The sequence below is a fragment of the Melozone crissalis genome, unplaced genomic scaffold (assembly GCF_028551555.1).
Source record: "Melozone crissalis strain CALT ecotype California unplaced genomic scaffold, PUWL_Pcris_2 ptg000006l_1, whole genome shotgun sequence".
NCBI classification, from domain to species: Eukaryota; Metazoa; Chordata; class Aves; order Passeriformes; family Passerellidae; genus Melozone; species Melozone crissalis.
Window position 1 is genome coordinate 7,803,035 of NW_026535784.1, and position 17,709 is coordinate 7,820,743.

Sequence of the window (17,709 nt, forward strand, 5' to 3'; positions counted from 1 at the left end):
TTCACACCAATTCTATATTTAGATGTCCCAGTGCAGCAGCTGGAATTAGATTACTGTTCAAAGAGTTTTTAGAGAGAACAGAAATGAAGTTTCAGTAACTGTCATTTGGAGGCATTTTTCTCTCTCCCTATCCACAGAGCAGCATAGTCACTTCTGAAGTGTCTTCCTTATGCCTTTTAAATTATAAATAACACAATTCTCTCAGAATATCTGGCTGCTACATTAGAAATTAAATCTACTTTTAACCTTGGAAATGTCTGAAGGTATAGTACAAGGTGTCATGTTGGGCTCTCCTGTTTACAAGTCTGCAAGGACACATTGGCGTAGAAGATTAGTTGGGAGAACGAAACTGCTTCTTTTTATTGAGCCTCATTTTTCTTGCTGTGATTTATAAATATCTGAACTCTAAATTGATGCTAATTGCAGTCTTTATTTAACCTACAAAAACTTCCCCCTCCCACCCCAGTTGGCTGCCACCCTGTTCTTTAAAATTGTGAACAATTGCGGGGAGGCAGGACATTTCTTCTTTTTGTTCTGCTTCTGAGGTATGGCCAATGTCAGTCTCCTTCTTTGTATTCAACTTAATGTTTGTAACTGCTTCATGTTACAGCAAGTTCTTTTGATGTATGTAATATTTTTCTGAAACTATATTTCATCACTGCCTCCATCCCCACAATAAAGCACAGCACAGAGAGTTGAAAGCAAGGATTTTTATCCTAAGTGAAAAGTGAGCAGTGAGAACTGACGTGGTTCTGTGGGCTCATTTCAAGCTTTGGTCTCCCTGTCTTGCTGGCAGCAGCAGTGTCCTCAGCTGCATTAGTTCTTAGAGTCAGGATCTGCACAGAAGGAAAAGCATCATTTTAGCTATGGTTTGGAATTTGTATTGGAGTCTAAATAGAGGATTTCCTCCCTTTCATTTTGGAATCTCTGGTATGTTGGTTCCTGTTTGCTCAGGGAACTGAATCAATATGGTAAAGAAAATGAGTTTTAAGTTAAATGTTAGGACTTTCTATTATAAGAGAACTTTTTAGTGCTGTAAGCAAGAAATGGATTCAAGCTAGACAGCACATTCAACAGAAGCCCCCACCCTGCTCCATTCCTATGCAAAATATGTCCTAATGTTTGCATAGAGGTATAATAATTTTTGCTTCTGTTGTCATGCTTTCTGTCTTGAATATTTTGTCTAGCAAATTACTTTTTTTTGTTTTTTCTTGCCATTTGTATAAATGGCAAAAAGGTGATTGAGTGTTTGATTACTGGTTTTTGTGTTTGTATTTTTGGAGCCTTTTTCCTCTTTTTTTTATTTCAATGCTTCAGTTGTTTCATACAATAGTCAATCCTTTCCAGATTGTTGTAGTAGTAGATTTAAAAACTAATATATAAGTAAAACCAAACTAAAACAAGCCATAATCAACAATAAAAACCATGTGACTTTGAGATTTATGTCAATATATAAGCAAGACTAAGATTATTAATCCTTCTGTGGTTAGGGGGGAACAGTGGGCAAAAAGGACAGCTGCTGCCCTGTGGAAGGAAGGGAGAGGCAAAAGAAGCAGACACAGATGTTAATGCTTAATTTCCATTTCTCTGTTAAACACTCTGCTCCACCTCTATAAAATATTAAAATAACTCTCTTCTTTACAGAGTATTCTCCTTTAACAAGTTGTAAGGGAATTTCTGCTTATATCCTAATGGTGGGATAAAGATAACTAGATATAATTTAAAAATGGATGTAATTAATTTATGGGTTTTTTTCAAAATTTTGAATTTAAGCTACAGGAAGCTCATAAAATATTTTCTACATGATTGAGAGTGGTCTGATATATCAAAGGAACTTGGTGATGGCTGAGTAATAGACGCATACTCTTGAAGGATTTGAGTTTCTGATGTAATTAATTTTATTTTCCTGTCAGTTGGAGACAAAAAAGGTGCAAGAGTTTGTAGCAGATAACCATTTTTCAGGTAAACCCATTCCCTTCTGTAGTGGCAAATAATGGTGGGCACCAGAGTGCAAGCTGCACCTGGAAAATACAATGTGTACTTCAGAAGGCTGTAAGTTAACATGATTAGAAGCTAAAAGATGACTCAACATGAGCTCCAAGCTCCTTTCCTGTGAAAGGAATAACTTTTAAGAAAGGCAGATGACTTTTTAACTAAGCCCAAACAAAATACTGCTTCCTACTCTTGCACCTGAATTAATGATAAATAATATTTATCAGTAAATATTGAAGCACTATTGAGAGAGAATTTGACAAGTGAAAGATTTTCTTTCAGGGAAGCTGCAACTGGTGCTTTGTCTGCCTTGGTACATTTAAAAAGAAAAAATTAAAGGCAGTTCTAATACTTGACAAAACCAATCAAGCTGAATTCTGTCTGTGGTATGATTGTTTTAATCCAAGGTAGCTGTATTTGTAAGGCAAAGCACAAAACTTCCCCCATGTATACTCCTGTACTGGGCCGAGCTAAATAGTGCAGTCATGAAAATGTACAGAATGGGGAGAAGAAGTGAAGTTTTTTATTTAGATGTAGTGTTGTTTTGAATTACATGCTGTTTTCAGGTGCATGAAACAGAGCAAAGTTACAAGGATAGTGGGGGGAAATAAATTTATTTTTCTCGTGGTAATGTCAGTCATGTCAGTGAGTTTTAGCTCAGAACCTTGTGTTTGTGTGTTATACCTTGGCATGAAGCTACTGCTACTGAAATTCAAGTGTGTGTGGGGTGGAGGGGGCAGGTAATAGGAGAGATTGGCTTGTTGGTTGGGACACAAACCAGTGTGCAGGATCTGTCTTTCAGTCCTTACTTGTCCATAATTTCTTCCAATGTGATTTTAGATTCTGAGATTCCTCATACAAATTATGTAATAGTGTTCATAGATCAAGAAATACCAGCTCAAAATATAGGTTGTATGACTTCAGAACGGGATTAGAACTCATGTCAGCTAGATAAGTGTTTAGAGGCAAATGCAGAAACTGAACTCATGAGTTGTTATCAGGTCCCTTTAACAACTGGGTAAAGTAACAGTAGCTGTTCCCACACTAAAAAATAAAAGGTAGTTTAATTGTAATGCTGTGTGTGGCAATACAGTGCTCAATCTCATTAAATGTAATCTTATTCTTTGGATTTTCCTAATTACATTTTAAAGACCATTTATTAAATTTTGCAACCTTTTAAAGAATTGAAATCAGCAGTTCTGAACCTACTTTCACATTAGTTTTGATTTAAAAGCAAAATTAATGGGCTGAACTCCACACTGCTTAAAATGTGCAATTTTTTTTCTTAAACTTTTGTTTTCTCTGCTGAGAATATTAAATTCAGTAAATAAGGAGAATACATGAATCTTCCTCACTGATGTTTGTTACTCAAGAGGGGTGAGGCCTAATTTTATGTGAGAAGTTAAATAACAAGTGTTTTGGACTTCAATAAAACAACTTGAACTACCATGATTCAAATGTGATTCTTGGTGTAGTAAGCCAGAAAGTGAAGGGTGATGGAAGTAAACTTTTAGGCACACAGAAGTTGGGAAGATTTCAACATACACTGCTGCTGACTTTCTTGGGTGGGTTAACAAAATTGTGTTTTACAGAGCCTCAAGGTTCTTTTTTTTCCTACAGGGCCTCCAGAGGCCATAGTGCTGAAAGCTGAAAGTCTCATTTCATTGGAGTAAAAATACACATGCATGCCCTGTCCTTCAAAGCAGTGTGCAGCAGGCTCACCCTGTGCCTGGCTGATGATATGCTGAAAAAAGAAGGGAGGAAGCAGAACTTCATTTGCATGCACCCAGAATCTTCCAAATTCCTTAACACATACAGCAACTTAGAGAGGACAATAGGATCTCATCTAAGTGTTAACCTTATGATGGAAAGTACTGCAGTAACTATGAATCAGATGAGCAATCTTGATAAGCATCTCCCTCCTTCATTTAAATATTTTCTACCTCTGTAAGGAGCATTAATCTGCTGTTTCTTGTATGGCTTAGAAAAATAGCAAACCAGAAGTGAATTTGTTTAGGAGTATTTGTGCTTTTATCTTTAAGCAGATGAACTAATAAAAAGCTTACACTTTCCTAAACTGGAAAAGCTGCAGCAGATCAGAGGAGGGAAGAGCAAGTATAAGCAAAAGGTTTTTTTAGGTGGCTGACTGTGAGGTCATTAGTGTCACTATTATAGTTTGTACAAGTTTTGGTTGGCACCTCTTGACATTTAGTATTATTGTGTTCTAGTGCTGAGTAAAAGAACAAATAAAAATGTTTTGTTAAAATTTTAACTAAAAAAGGTTACATTTTAGTAAAATGTCCCAAATATAGGCTTAAAAAAAAGCCTTGTAGCTAAAGCTCTAGAATTGGATTGCTTCTTAAACAGAAACATGGAAAGGGGAAGAGAAAAAAGAAACAAAAGAAGTAAAACTAGTAAAGAAACCAAAAGACAAAGGGGAAAGGAAATATATCTGCTTTTATGAAAGGGACTTTCATTTGAAAAGAACATACAAATTTAGGAGGTAATATGGCTTTATACAAGGTTAGGGGAATCAAGAAATTCATGTGATGTGGAGTGCACCAAACCTATCAATAACTTTTTAATACAACCTGCATATACATTTTAACATAACCTGCATATATTTCTGTTCCCTTTCCCAAGTGTAGAGTAAGCGCTACTCCTATCTTCAGACCCACCAAGTGGTTCATTTCAAGGTGGTAGTCAAATGTCAGCTTCCATTTATTACATGATATTTATTCTTTTTTTGGCTATTTTTCTAACACATAGTCTGAGTCATTCACATTTTTTGAAAACACACTTGTAGTCTCCGTTCACTTTGAAGATGTGGGAGGGAAGGAGGAGATGGCTGTTGAATTCAACTCTGAGGCTAAAGTAACTAAAGTTTTTTCTTAGAAATTATGGAGATAAATAGCTTTTGAAATAACATTAGCCAATGTATAGCTAAACCTGTCCAACCTCAATTTGTGTTGTATAACTGTTCAATTACTATATCTGTCCAGAATTAACCTAGACCAACTTTGCCTTAAAATTTCTGTAAATCTTCACCTCATGATTTTCTCTAGGCTTAGTGCAGCATAGACTATCCATTGCTCCCACTGCTGCAGGCTGTGGCAGTGCTGATTTGCATTATCAAATAGATCAGCACTCTGTTCCTTAAAGGATCCCAGTGTCATAAGAGCTGAAGTCCTGCCTGCAGCCATGTAGTCACCTGTTGATCCCACAGGATGTTTGTTTGCCCTATGAAAGCCTTCACCTTGGATCAACACCTGGGCTCTGTTATTTATTCCATTGACACCTGGTGTTGTTCAGCATTGCCCCTGTGCTCCTGTAATTAGCTCTGGCTGCTGAAGGTCACTTCTGGCAGTATCATGGTGGCCAGGTAGATGGGTAACAGATGATGTTTTCAGCAGCCAGATAAGCCATAAGAGTTCTCTGTAACATTCTGGGTTTGGAGCAGAGGTAAGAGCTGAATTCTGTGGCAGCCAGTCTAGCTGCTGGGCAGAAGCCCCATGGGAGCTGCAGTTACTGTCCCCTATTGCTTCCTTTTGGTGGCCTTTGCTGTGATCCATATGGCAGACCTGACAGAACTTGTTCCTGGGCTGTTTGCCTTTTCTGTACCCAAATAGGGACCGATGGAAAGAGAGAGCCCCCTTCCTGTTGCTGGAGGTCACAGCTTCAGCCTCCCTCCTCATGGGACTTCCTGTCCCATCCCAGCCCCGAGTGAGGAAAGCAGCATCGGTGGTGGGGGAAAGGTGGGAGGGAGAGTTAATATAGGGGAAAAAAACCTGTTCACAGCTTTATTCAGAAATGCAAACTGTAAAAGCTTGTAACTGGGTTAAGAGACTCACTCTATCACAAGTTTCTCCTTATGAAGACTGTTGGAGGAACCTATCTTGGATTTTAAAAGGTGTCAGACAATAAAGAAAGGTGATTCTTTCTACATGAAAATACAATAAATTTATTAGAGAAAGAGGGAGTTTGATGGTTTGGGGTATTGCAAGTTGCTAGAGCCAAGTATTGCTTTTCAGTTTGGAGCTAGAAAGTGTCAGATCTCAAGTAACAATTTTGAAAGATCAGGTTTGGAATCAAATAGGCAATCAAACACCATGAGACAGCAAATTCTGTCAAACTTTTTTGAAGCAAAGTTTTTCCATTAGTGAATCATAAAAAGTATAAGCAAAGTGTATTTCTGACTGGTTTATGTAGGCTCTTCAGGTTCTGGAGAGTTCCAAAGCGCTCCTACTGTTTGCTTAAGCATACTGACTCAAGAAGGAAAACAAAGATTTATTGAACTGCTTGTGTCCAGATGGTTACATTTTAGGAAAAGGTTCATTCCTCAGTATTCATTCGTCAGCATTCATTTGTTGGCGTTTGCCAGCATTCATTTGTCAGTACTGGAAACTAAGATACATCTTCTTGTTTAGGTTAAACTAAAATTGTATCAATTCTGCTGAAAGGCAATAGAGCTTTGTGGAGCATGGAAGTACCACAGGTGCTTTCTGGGAAAATTTTAGCCTAAGGTCTGGAGAAATATTCTCTTGATGTTCTTAGGTTGTACAAGTTAGTGTTCTTTTAAAAGAAGGCATCCAGTGTCCAGAGGTGAGGAAGCAAGTGATTGGGCAGGGTAGGTCTGTGGTGGTTCCTTGGAGAAGTTCTGTAATACTTCAGGAAGAGAAGAGCCCTTTGAATGGGTAGGATGGAATAAGTTTGGTGAATTAGCAAAGAAGCGGGCTGGTGTATCTTTTCCTCAGAGTAAGAAAAGAAAAAAAAACCAACAACTCCCACAGTGTGCTAACTGCTATCGTTAATACAAGCTGTATGGAAGTCTGTTTGGGGTTGCATTTTTCTGTGACAAGCTGCTGTTTATAGAGCTGGGTTTCTGCACTTGTGGTTTTCCAAAGGCAGGAGCAGGCAGTAGGGCAGGCAGGAAAGGACAAAAGTAAAGGCAGAAACAAGTGCCAAAGTGCCACCCTCCACAGGGTGGGAAGGGTGGTAGGGATCCAAAGACCAAGGAGGTTTTGGGTGCTGACTGGGATGGTAAACGAGCTTCCTGCTGTTTGACTGAAGAAGTCCTGAAAAATAGGAGTTGCTGTTTGCTCTTTTGAAATAGGCAGGGTTGTCTCCAAGTGGTGCTTCATTCATTTCTTTACCCAGGGACAGTAACTTGGCAGAATGAACTAGCTGCTGACCTAAAATGGCTCACAGTGTGTAACATGAATGGCAATGCACATGGTGTGGTTTGTACTTCCACTCCCTTGTGTTTGGAGGATTGCTGTCTTAGCTTCAGGCGTCATCTCTCTTGCCTTTCTTGTCTGTAACCCTTTGAAGCCAGAAGAACAGGGAATTTGTGCAGTGCTGATAGGATGTGAATTTATATTACATTGAATCTAAGAGTTGCTGGATGATGCTTCAAGGTAAATTTTAGTGTGTGCCTGGGCTTTGGGATTTTTGCTTTCTAGTTCTTGTAGGCTGTTTAGAAGATGTGTGTATATGTATTTGTTAAAAGACAGTGGTTTTGTCATTTAATTTGTGTTGTCTTGTGGTACTATATTTAATACAAAGAAAAGTGGAAAATGAAATCCATATAGTTCAATATATAAATCCATTTACAGCTCAAATATCAGATTTGTAGAGGTTGTAATTGATTCACAGTATAGTCCATATATTGAAATTACTTTGCAATGGAAATTTTAACAAAATCTGACTTGTCAAACCGTACAGCGCCTATGTGTTAAGATAGTTTCCGTTGTCTGCTTCAAATATGGTACATATTTATTCTTCCTTATACTAGTGTACATACAATCTAAACCAAAAAGTAAATATAACTTTTGGGGAGGGAACAGGATGTTGTGTTGTCTTAAAAGACATCACATGACAAACAAATTTTGCGATTCTGAATGTTCTTTGTTGATAGAAGTTGTTTCCTGAAGATTTTGGTGTCTTTTATGTAGTATGATGATAAAATAGTCTTGCAAAGTTCTGGTCTAGCAAAATAGCTACGGGCAGGCCTTTAGTATGCTGCTTTGAATTATCCTCTTATTTTCAAATAAGCTTATTATTTGGAAGGAGAAAGGGGGGCACTTGGAAACTGCTTCTGCATTGAACAAAACTTCTTTTATATTGATGCTCTAAATTGTCACCATATTTCATCAGTTGTCATGTGCTTTTTTGTGGGTTTGGGGTTTCAAACATTATTTATTTATCAATCATGTGATTTGCTCTGTGTCTCATCACCCTTACTGAAGTATTTAATTTTTACCAAATACCTAAACAGACTAGCTGGTAAATCTGTAAAATAATTGGATTTATCTAATCCTCCATTTTAAAACGTTTTTGTGCGGATACAGAGGACTAGAGAGCACTGTCATGGTATCAGAAGCAAAAGAAGCTTGCTTTTTTTCTATTTGTTGTAATATTAGCCTGCTCAGATTATGTAGTTTCAGGAGATCATGAGAAGTTTCTGATCTGTAAATTTTTCTTTTTTTTTTTTTTCTTTTCATTTTTTCTTCTTTTAATTTTTTCCTCTCTCTGTACATGACTCTGATTCTCAGGCTAAGAGAGAAACTCCTTCACTTGCTTAGGGCTATGAGGCTAATCCTAGCACCTTTAGGATTCTGTGGTAGTTATTTTAAGTCTAATGAGGTTGTTGGGGCATGGCTTAATAGGCTGATTGTGGGCAGATGGCAGTTGCCTTGTCTTATTTTTATCTTCTAATGCTATTGAGTAGTACTATAGTGGAAGGAGTAAATATTTGTTTGATAAATGTAACAATTTTTGGAATTGCGCTTATAATTTGAGGATACTTGTTGCCAGTTTTCTAGAATTTGCTTTCTTTTAAGAAACTTTCGATTTACCATTTTAAATGTTTCTTTTGTCTCCAGGTTTTGAAAGTATTTTAGAAGGGCTTTATGGACCAAGGCTACGAAGAGACCTCAGTTTATTTGAAGGTAAATGAGCCAGCTTTTAGTGCAATGACTTTAACTTACTGTTTTTTCTTTTAGGTAAAAGTAGTTTCAAGTATATATCTTGAATTTGAAAAAGGAAATCTTCTAGTGCTTTTCTTTCCGATGTTCATTTATTAATTTTCTTGTCAATACTGTGCCTAAGCAATAGAGCTTTGTGGAGCATGGAAGTACCACAGGTGCTTTCTGGGAAAATTTTAGCCTAAGGTCTGGAGAAATATTCTCTTGATGTTCTTAGGTTGTACAAGTTAGTGTCCTTTTAAAAGAAGGCATCCAGTGTCCAGAGGTGAGGAAGCAAGTGATTGGGCAGGGTAGGTCTGTGGTGGTTCCTTGGAGAAGTTCTGTAATATTTCAGGAAGAGAAGAGCCCTTTGAATGGGTAGGATGGAATTAAGTTTGGTGAATTAGCAAAGAAGCAGGCTGGTGTATCTTTTCCTCAGAGTAAAAAAAGAAAAATGTTCCCATGCAGGGAAATTTGGATTAGCTGAGCTTTTCTGCAAAGCTCTCATGAAAAAGACTTACTCTTCTGGAATACTGCATCTCCTACTTTGTTTTTGAATATCCATTAGAAAGGGCAGACAAGCTGATCAGCTTCCCATTGACATTAATTGGTAAAAGGAAGGTAATGGATACTAGTTGGGTCCTGTAGTTGTCAAGAAAGTTTATGCTTTTTATATAATCATGGTTTTTTACCTCTTTATTATATGTACACCAAACTTTTAGTTTTTATAGTACTTTATGTATATATATATATATATATATATATAATATATATATATATATATATATATCTATAAAGTCATAGTATGTTCAAGCGTATATGTATTTAGACACCTTTCCCATCAGCCTTGTGAAGCCCAGCATTAGTCCCAATGTTTGGTTTTGCTGGAATAGCTGTCAGTAACACACAAGTCCTTAGTTAAGTGTGGAATGATTCATCTTTCACAACATGGGGACTACAAATCAAAAATTTGCTTTAAAGTATTGAAAGAATTGTTTTGCCAAGTTCATTTTATGACTTAAAGAAATGTTACTTCTGCTATGAAACTGTAAAAATGTTCCATCTCATTTCTTCATAATTCATTTTCTGATAGTGTCATTTGTAAAGCATGTCACTTATTTAGTGCTAGCACATGAGGCAGACTGGCATGTACTGCTTAGAATACTTCTAGAACAATTGCTTTAACTTGGTTATGGTTTTGTCCCCTTCGTAATGTGCAAGTTCCTTGGCCTGTATCATATGCATAACACAGTATTTTCAGGGGGAAGGGGAGGAACTTGGAATACTACTTTGCTGATGCTTTCACAATTTTTTTTCCTTTCTCAAGCTAGACATGCAGCTAATAAGACATAAAAACACTTAAGAAATATGTAGAGTTGGATTAAAGCTTGCTTTCATGACTAGTATTTTCAACTGCTGTGATAAGCACGTTTGAAAAGGAAACAGGATATTGTTATGTGTGCAGTATCTCTTTTGGTTTTTTGAGTTTTAATTCCAATACGTTGTATGCATTGAGTTTACACTGATTAGTAGTTAATGCTTTATTTTTTGCATGAAAGGGTTTACTTTTTTCTTTTTTCTTTTTTCTTTTTTTCATTTTTTTCTTTTCTTTTTTTTTTCTTTTGGATAAGAAGGTAGAAAGTACTGAGCTAATGAGGTAGTGGCCAAAGTCTAAGCTAAGTTAAAGGGCATGCTACCCTACACCATAAAGTTTATATTGCTCCTTTAGAGTTCATGTGTGCAGGTATTTGAGCTTAGGGGTAAAGTTTTAACTTATTTGCCTCATGCTGTTGAAGATTTCTTACCTATTTAATATTGCCATTGCTTGCATATCTTTGCTATTTGATGCCCTTGTGACTTTGTCTTGAAAATTAAATTTGTGTTTATCTAAAATGCAACATCTCAGAGCTATTTTTTTTCAATTTCTGAAAATTTTTGTTAGTAATGTGCAAGAGTTCTTCAACAATTAAAGCCTATTTCCATGTCTGAGGCATCTGCAAAATTGATTTAATTCTGGTGCCAACTGCTCCAGGACTGCTAGTAGGTTGGGATGCCTACCTTATCTTTTACTTTTGGTTCATTTTTATAGATATAATATCTGTAAATTCAGTAATGCCATGTGAAATGGTTTATATTGATACAGTAGAGGTCAGCTTTATCATTAGTATAGTATGCAGGGCTATTTCTGATTTGAAGTCTGAATTTTGTTTTAAAGATTAATACAGAACTCTCAAGTAAAATTTGTACAAATTTTTCCACTGTCCTAAGTGTCACATTTCATTTCACAGGTAATGAAACCAAGATACAAAGTAAATAATTTGCCTTAGTTAAAAAATATGGCTGGTGGAATGGTTGGAATCCTGAATTTCCAGGATTTCCAACCATTCCAGGATGGAACTCAGGTTTTCACACTCTAAGCAATGTGACTGAATTACTGCATCTTTTAGGCTGTTTATTTTCCTAATCGTAACCACTGAACTAATACTGTCAATATGCAATATTATGGCTCATTAGCAGCAAGAGTGTGTTTCCTCAAACATACCTCAAGACATTATGTAGCTTTCTTGTGCAGAAATGTGTGAGAATTGGCTGAAATGTATTCTGCTTAGATACAATAGCATTTTATTCTCTTGTGTTGTTGGCTTTATCTATTGCGACATGAAAAAGATCAATAATGTGCATAAATGTAACATGATTGATATATTTCCTTCTTAGTTCTTTCTTGAAATAGTATTTGATTTATAGATTAAAATATTGTATTAAGTTACTTGAGTGAATAATAAATTGCATTGGCAAATCTAAATGCTAAAAGGTACACTTCACTTTTACTAGACTATTACACTTTTCCAAGAAAATACCTTTTACTTTTAAACATTTTTTTGTGTCTTGAAATTCTTTTATATGTAGGATTTACTAAGTGGTTCTTGTCACTGTTATTCAGCACCAGTTTATTTTCCTGACTGCTTCGGTTCTGCAGCTTCTGCTTGCAGAAGGGTCAAGTTCTGATTCTTGGCATCTGACCTTGGTTCAAGCTCTGAACTGAGGCTTTATGTCATTGAATCTTATTGCTTTCTAATCCTTTCCTCACACCCATTTTCAGCTAAGTAAATTCACATATAAATTGTTGTTCTTTACATTCTACTTATGGATAGTTAGCTAAACTGTTCAAAAGCTTCTCCTCTAATCAGGTGGTATGTGTGTATTTTCTTTTGGGGGGGATTTTGTGCTGGGGTTCTATTCCCTTAAGCAGTGAGGAAAAGCTTTGTCTTGTTGGAAAAAAGCAGCTCCCAATGCTCTTTCTCTGCCAGGAAAAAATCGTCTTTATACAGGACAAAAGCTTTTATTTTTCCTTATGTTCTTTTGGACTATTTCTAGTAGTGAAAACTTTTATTAGAAACACAAATCTAATAGAATTGGAGGTTTTATGAAATTAAAAATATGAATGATTTGATAAATACTTCAACTGTTTTAATGTACTTATTAGGAAGCAGTAGTGCTGTATAAAAAGAAAGGCAGTGAAATGTTCAAAATTGTCACAAATAGCTGGAAAATCTTTTGGGACATTATTATAATCAGAAAATACTGGTAAGTAAGAGATGAATTCTTAATATTTATTTTGATTAATTTTTAAATTTTGTTTTGTATTTAGATTTACTAGACAATTATTTAATATTTTAAGATACAAACATGGAATCTGTTTAGTACTACAGATGTAGTTTAATTTACTTAATTTGGCATTACTTCTTGGGAAAAGTGGTTTGGGGAAACAAAAATGTGAGCCTATTAAGAAATGAAAAAAAATTATTTTTTGTCAAAGTTCACCAATTTATTCTTAATAAATGGAAATGAGTTTAACACCTTTGTGCTAAACGGGTTTGGTTTCAAGTAATGATCTGTACTGTGATTAGTATTAAAATGCTGTTTGCACAGTTTTAGCAACTTTTCTCATGAGCTAGCAAGCATTACAGGTTGTCTGCAAATCTTTCATCATGTGACCCCAAGCATGATAAAATGGGGAGGGAAGATGATCCTCATCCTAAATTCAATGCAGCTGGAGAAAAGTTTATTCAGCTTAAAGTGCTGTCTGTGCCTCTGCTGTTTCTGCAAGTATGGCTGCCTATCTCTAGTTAAAAACTTAATACTGATATCAGGATGTTTCCTGTGGGGGTGACCTGAGACTGTCTGACATTTGATATATCTTGTATGTACCTGATATCACTTTTGCTTAGCTCACTGGCAGACTTAATAAGTCTTGTACATGATTTATACTGCTTTAAATAAAGGGTTTAGTGTTATGTAGAGCTGATGTGTCTCAAGGTTTGATCTTTTTTTTGGCAACACACAAGGATTGCTCTCTGGTTTGACTTTTACCAATGGAAATTCAGGATTCCAAGGCAGAAGAACTTCTCTGAAAGTATAAAGCCTGTCCTAGAGTTAGCTGTAGAATCTCAAGGTTCATAAATAGAGTTTTCATGGTTGCAAGAAAAACAATGAACTTGTTGTGAGGGAATAGTGTTGTTTTTATGCTGTGGACATCCTAAAGGAATAGCTCTAATGGGCTGGGACAGGTAGATTAATTCAGCAAAAGTGACTTATTATCTCTTGGTACTGTCCAGCCAAGAAAAATACCATGTCTGTTTTTAAACATCAGCTGTCCAATCTGTAAAAATTGCTCTTTTGCATCCCTGAAAGCATATAATACAATAATACAGAATTCTGTTCTAAATCAGTATTTTAGAGATGAGCAAACTAGATTTAAGTAATAATAAGGAGTTACTTACATTATGTTTGTTATCAACTGAAGAACCTTTATTTTTCAGAGTAATTTTATTCTTACTTTGCCTTTTTAATAATATCTTTGAGAAGAAGTAAGAGGTCAGCAGTTGTGGGAAGAGGGTGGAGGACAGTGGGCAGTGAGAAACAACCCTGCAGACAGCAAGGTCAGAGAAGGATGAGGGGAGAGGTGCTCCAGTCACTGGAGCAGAGATTCCCCTGCAGCCCTTGGAGAAGAGCATGGTGAAGCCTGTAGAACCTGCAGCCCACAGAGGACCATGTTGGAACAGATATCCACAGTGCAGCCCTTGGAGGACCCACTGGAGCAGGTGGAGATGCCCTGAAGGAAGCTACAGCCTGTGGAGATGCCATGCTGGAGCAGGCCTCTGACAGGAACTGCAGCTCTAGAGAGGAGCCCATGCAGGAGCAGCTTTTCTGGCAGGAGCTGTGGGTCTGTGGAATGGTCTGTTCCTGAAGGAGTGTGCCCTGTGGAAAATGTATTAGAGCAGTTCATGAAGAGCTGCAGTTGTAGGAAGAACACTGGAGCAGTTTGTGAAGGCCTGTACCCATGGGAGAAGACCCCAAGCTGGAAGCAGGGAAAAAAGAGAGGGAAGTGGCAGAGAGGAACTGTAATGAACTGAGAGTAGCCTGTTTCCCTTCCTCCTTGCACTCTTTGGGGTGGGGGAGGAGGTAGAAGAGTCAGGAATGAAGGAGTGAAGCTGAAGCCTGGGAAGAAGGGGTGGTAAGGTGGTTTATTGTTTTCCCTTTCTTATTACGCAAATCTGTTTTTATTGGCTATAAATGAAATTGATTCTCTCCAAGTTGAGTCTGACTTCCCTGTTACAGTAATTGGTAAGTGATCTCCCTGTCTTCATCTTGACCCTCAAGTTTCTCCTGCTGATTTTCTCCCCTGCCATCTTACTTCCTCACCCTTGCCCCATTGAAGAGGGGCAGTGGATTGAGAGCATCAGTGGATTGGGAGATTGGCAGCCAGCCAAGATCAGGCTACCATCATGTGCTCTTGAAAGCAGATAATCTCAAGAACCTCCCTAAACAGAACTGACTGTAATTTAGTGGTATGGAGAAAAGGAGGAAACATACCTGGTAACTAATAACGGGAGTGAAAAAGTTCTTTAGGTTGTAAGCACATGAACAGGATGGAGAAGACCTTGGTGTTGTAGTTAGTCATATTTGGATTCACCTGCCAAAACACTGCAGCTATAATAAAGGCTGCTGCATAGCTTGGATACTGTAGGAAAAGTACTGCCTGCAGTGTAAGGAAGTCTGGTGTGTAGGTAAAAGACATCATCTGGAGATCTTGCTCCCCATGTTCAGGAAACAGGTGTTCAGTTGAGACTTGTGCAGAAGAGATGGAGTTGAATCTCGTGAGGAAGAGCAGGTGGACTAGATTAGCCACAAAATGAAGTGTTAAGGGGATAATGAAGGTCTCTGTAAATGCATCAAGGTGCTAAATACCTAGTTATTGTTCATGGGTACAAGAATAAAATTGCCACAAAAGCAAACTGGAATAAGTTGCCATATGCAATTTTAAACAAGAAATTAGAAGCTTTATTTTAACTACTAGCACTGTTGATTTGGGAAAAGTTTTAAAGTAACCGGTGTTTGTGAGGAGAAGGGTATTGGCTGAAAACTCTTAATTTTTGAAATGGAGCTTAATTTAAAGAAGGTAGATTATGTGTCTCCGTTCAGTAGAAGATGGGACTTGATATAGACAGTGTAAGTTTAAGTCCTGCATTCCCTCTAGACCAGAGTACTTTTTCTGATAAAGCATATAAAGGTACATTTCTAGATGAATCAAGTGCTACAAGCGAGTATAAGGCTTGGATTTGCCTATTGTGATTATATCAAATCAGTTAAAATACTGTAAGAATAGTGCATGTAGCTCACATGGTAAGGAGTCTGTATCCTAATTCTTAGCTTAGTTTGCCACAGGTTTGCAGACTTCAGTTAAAAAGAATGATGCCTGCAATTCAGAGCTTTCTTTGCAGTATTCAGATGCCTCTAGTAATTATGACAGATATGTAACTGAATGACACGAGTTTACCTTTTCTTCTGAGGAAAGCACTTTCTGCTATTTTTAAGTTGAGCTGTAAAAGCCAGACAAGAATTTGAAAATATCTGAAGTATTGAATATGACTGAATGCACTGTAGCAATAAATATATATCATATTAGTAATGGAATTTATTTAAGAGAATTTTAGGAAGTGTGTGTTGTTCTCAAAATCCATTTTTGCTTGTTTAAAACAGCTAGCTTTCTTTTCTTCCTTTAAGACTGTGAGCCAGAAGAGCTAACTGACTGGTCTATGGATGAGAAATGTTCCTTTTGTAATTTACACAAAGAAACAGCCAGTGTAAGTATGAGCATTATATTAAATATTACTCCCCAACACTAATTTTCAATTCAGAGAATTGAATTTTGCAAATAAGTTAATTCCACATTTTGACTCAAGGTAGTTTGATTTTAGTGGTTCTATTCCATTCAAAGCTCAGTAATTTAATTGTATATTTTACTACCAGCAGACTAACTTCTGAAAGATGTTATGATCTTGCTATGTTTTCCAGGATCGTGCATCAGTTTTCGGTTCTTCACAGTCAACGCCTACAGAGGAACTGTCATCTCAGGGCCAGTCCAACACTGATAAGATTGAATGCCAAGCAGAAAACTATCTAAATGCACTCTTTCGAAAGAAAGGTAATAAAAGCATGTCGTTTGTATTATGAAATAGGACAAAAAATCTAGAAGAATCAAATTCTTCAGGGTTAATTTTGTTTCCTCAGTAATTTTTTTTTAATCTACTGAAATAGATGTTTCTGCTGTTTCTCTTTTTTATTCCTTTGGTTTTCCTTAATCTTTTTCTCACTTGAATCACCAAATGAAGTGCTACCCTTCCTACTTGCCATTCCTCTTTGTCCTCTTGCGGTATGTGTCATTCTTTTGAATCCCTGTTCATAAGTTGTATTGGATTTTTCTTTTTACCATGAGCTGCTACTTTGTTTTCATGCCAACCTCAGGTGTCATTCTCTGGAATCCGAAGCATTTAAACATTTTCTGTTCCTAAATTCTCACTTCTGGTTTTCAGTGGGAAACACATTTTAGGCAAGAGAATGCGCTTTGCAGATTGCAAAATGGAATTTGGGATCTTCTTGCATGCAAACTTCAAATACATCCAAATTGGAGGTTAAAAGTTCTTCTCAAAATGCAGTATTTAGTAGGTCATTAATTCTTTGACTGTTCTTATTCTTTCCTCTATCATCAAGTTAGAGCAGTACATGAGTGAATGATAATCAGCTTATTTCATGAATGTTACTTGGTTTACTCACTGTCCACAAAAGCAGAAATAGTAATTTTCTTCCTTAAGTTCTCGTGAATGAAGAAATGTTAATCAAGTTACTGCGAATGCAGTAACTACATTTTTAATAGATTTTTCTTGAGTTTAGTATGTGTGTGTCAGAATAGCTGAGTATGGCTAGGGTGACAACTCTCTCTTGCTTTTGGCAGAGTTAAAGTCAGACACTGTCTCTTTTTCATAAGTGGGAGAAAAAAGCAAAGTTAGTTTTCTCCCTTTTAAATTGCTGTAGCAGGAGAGATTATTATGCCCTTGAACCTGGGGTATGTAAAATCTTCTTCTGTACAGACTTGTCTACTCAGTCTACATTTTGCTTTTTTGCATTTTAAAGGACTGAAATGGAGTGCAACAGCATTTTGAGTGCATCCTTTGGACTCTTGGCTTTCTTTCAAACCAGCTATTTTCCATTTGAAATAAAATGTCCAATGAAGTTGGCACCTCATTACTTCTTAAAGTCTCATTATATTTTCATCACAGGCCCAATTGTGTGGCATCTCCCTAGGCAGATATTTTAATTCCTTCAAATTTCTACTTTGTCAGGTCTCTTCTTGGTCTTGATGTGTACAATGTTATTTAGTGTTTGCCTGCTTTATGCTCCTGCTGCAGATGAT

The 17,709-nt window shown here is 36.8% G+C and overlaps 1 protein-coding gene across 6 annotated transcripts in view; it reads left to right on the forward strand.

The window, feature by feature from the left end:
• The window catches only part of LCORL (ligand dependent nuclear receptor corepressor like), an 80,249-nt gene that overhangs the window by 14,874 nt on the left and 47,666 nt on the right, over window positions 1–17,709 (forward strand). For all 6 annotated transcript variants that reach the window (XM_054296100.1, XM_054296101.1, XM_054296096.1 and 3 more), the window contains exons 2-4: window positions 8,877–8,942; window positions 16,023–16,102; window positions 16,314–16,443. In XM_054296100.1, coding sequence (XP_054152075.1) covers window positions 8,877–8,942; window positions 16,023–16,102; window positions 16,314–16,443 — 276 coding nt within the window. The remainder of the gene's footprint in view (window positions 1–8,876; window positions 8,943–16,022; window positions 16,103–16,313; window positions 16,444–17,709) is intronic.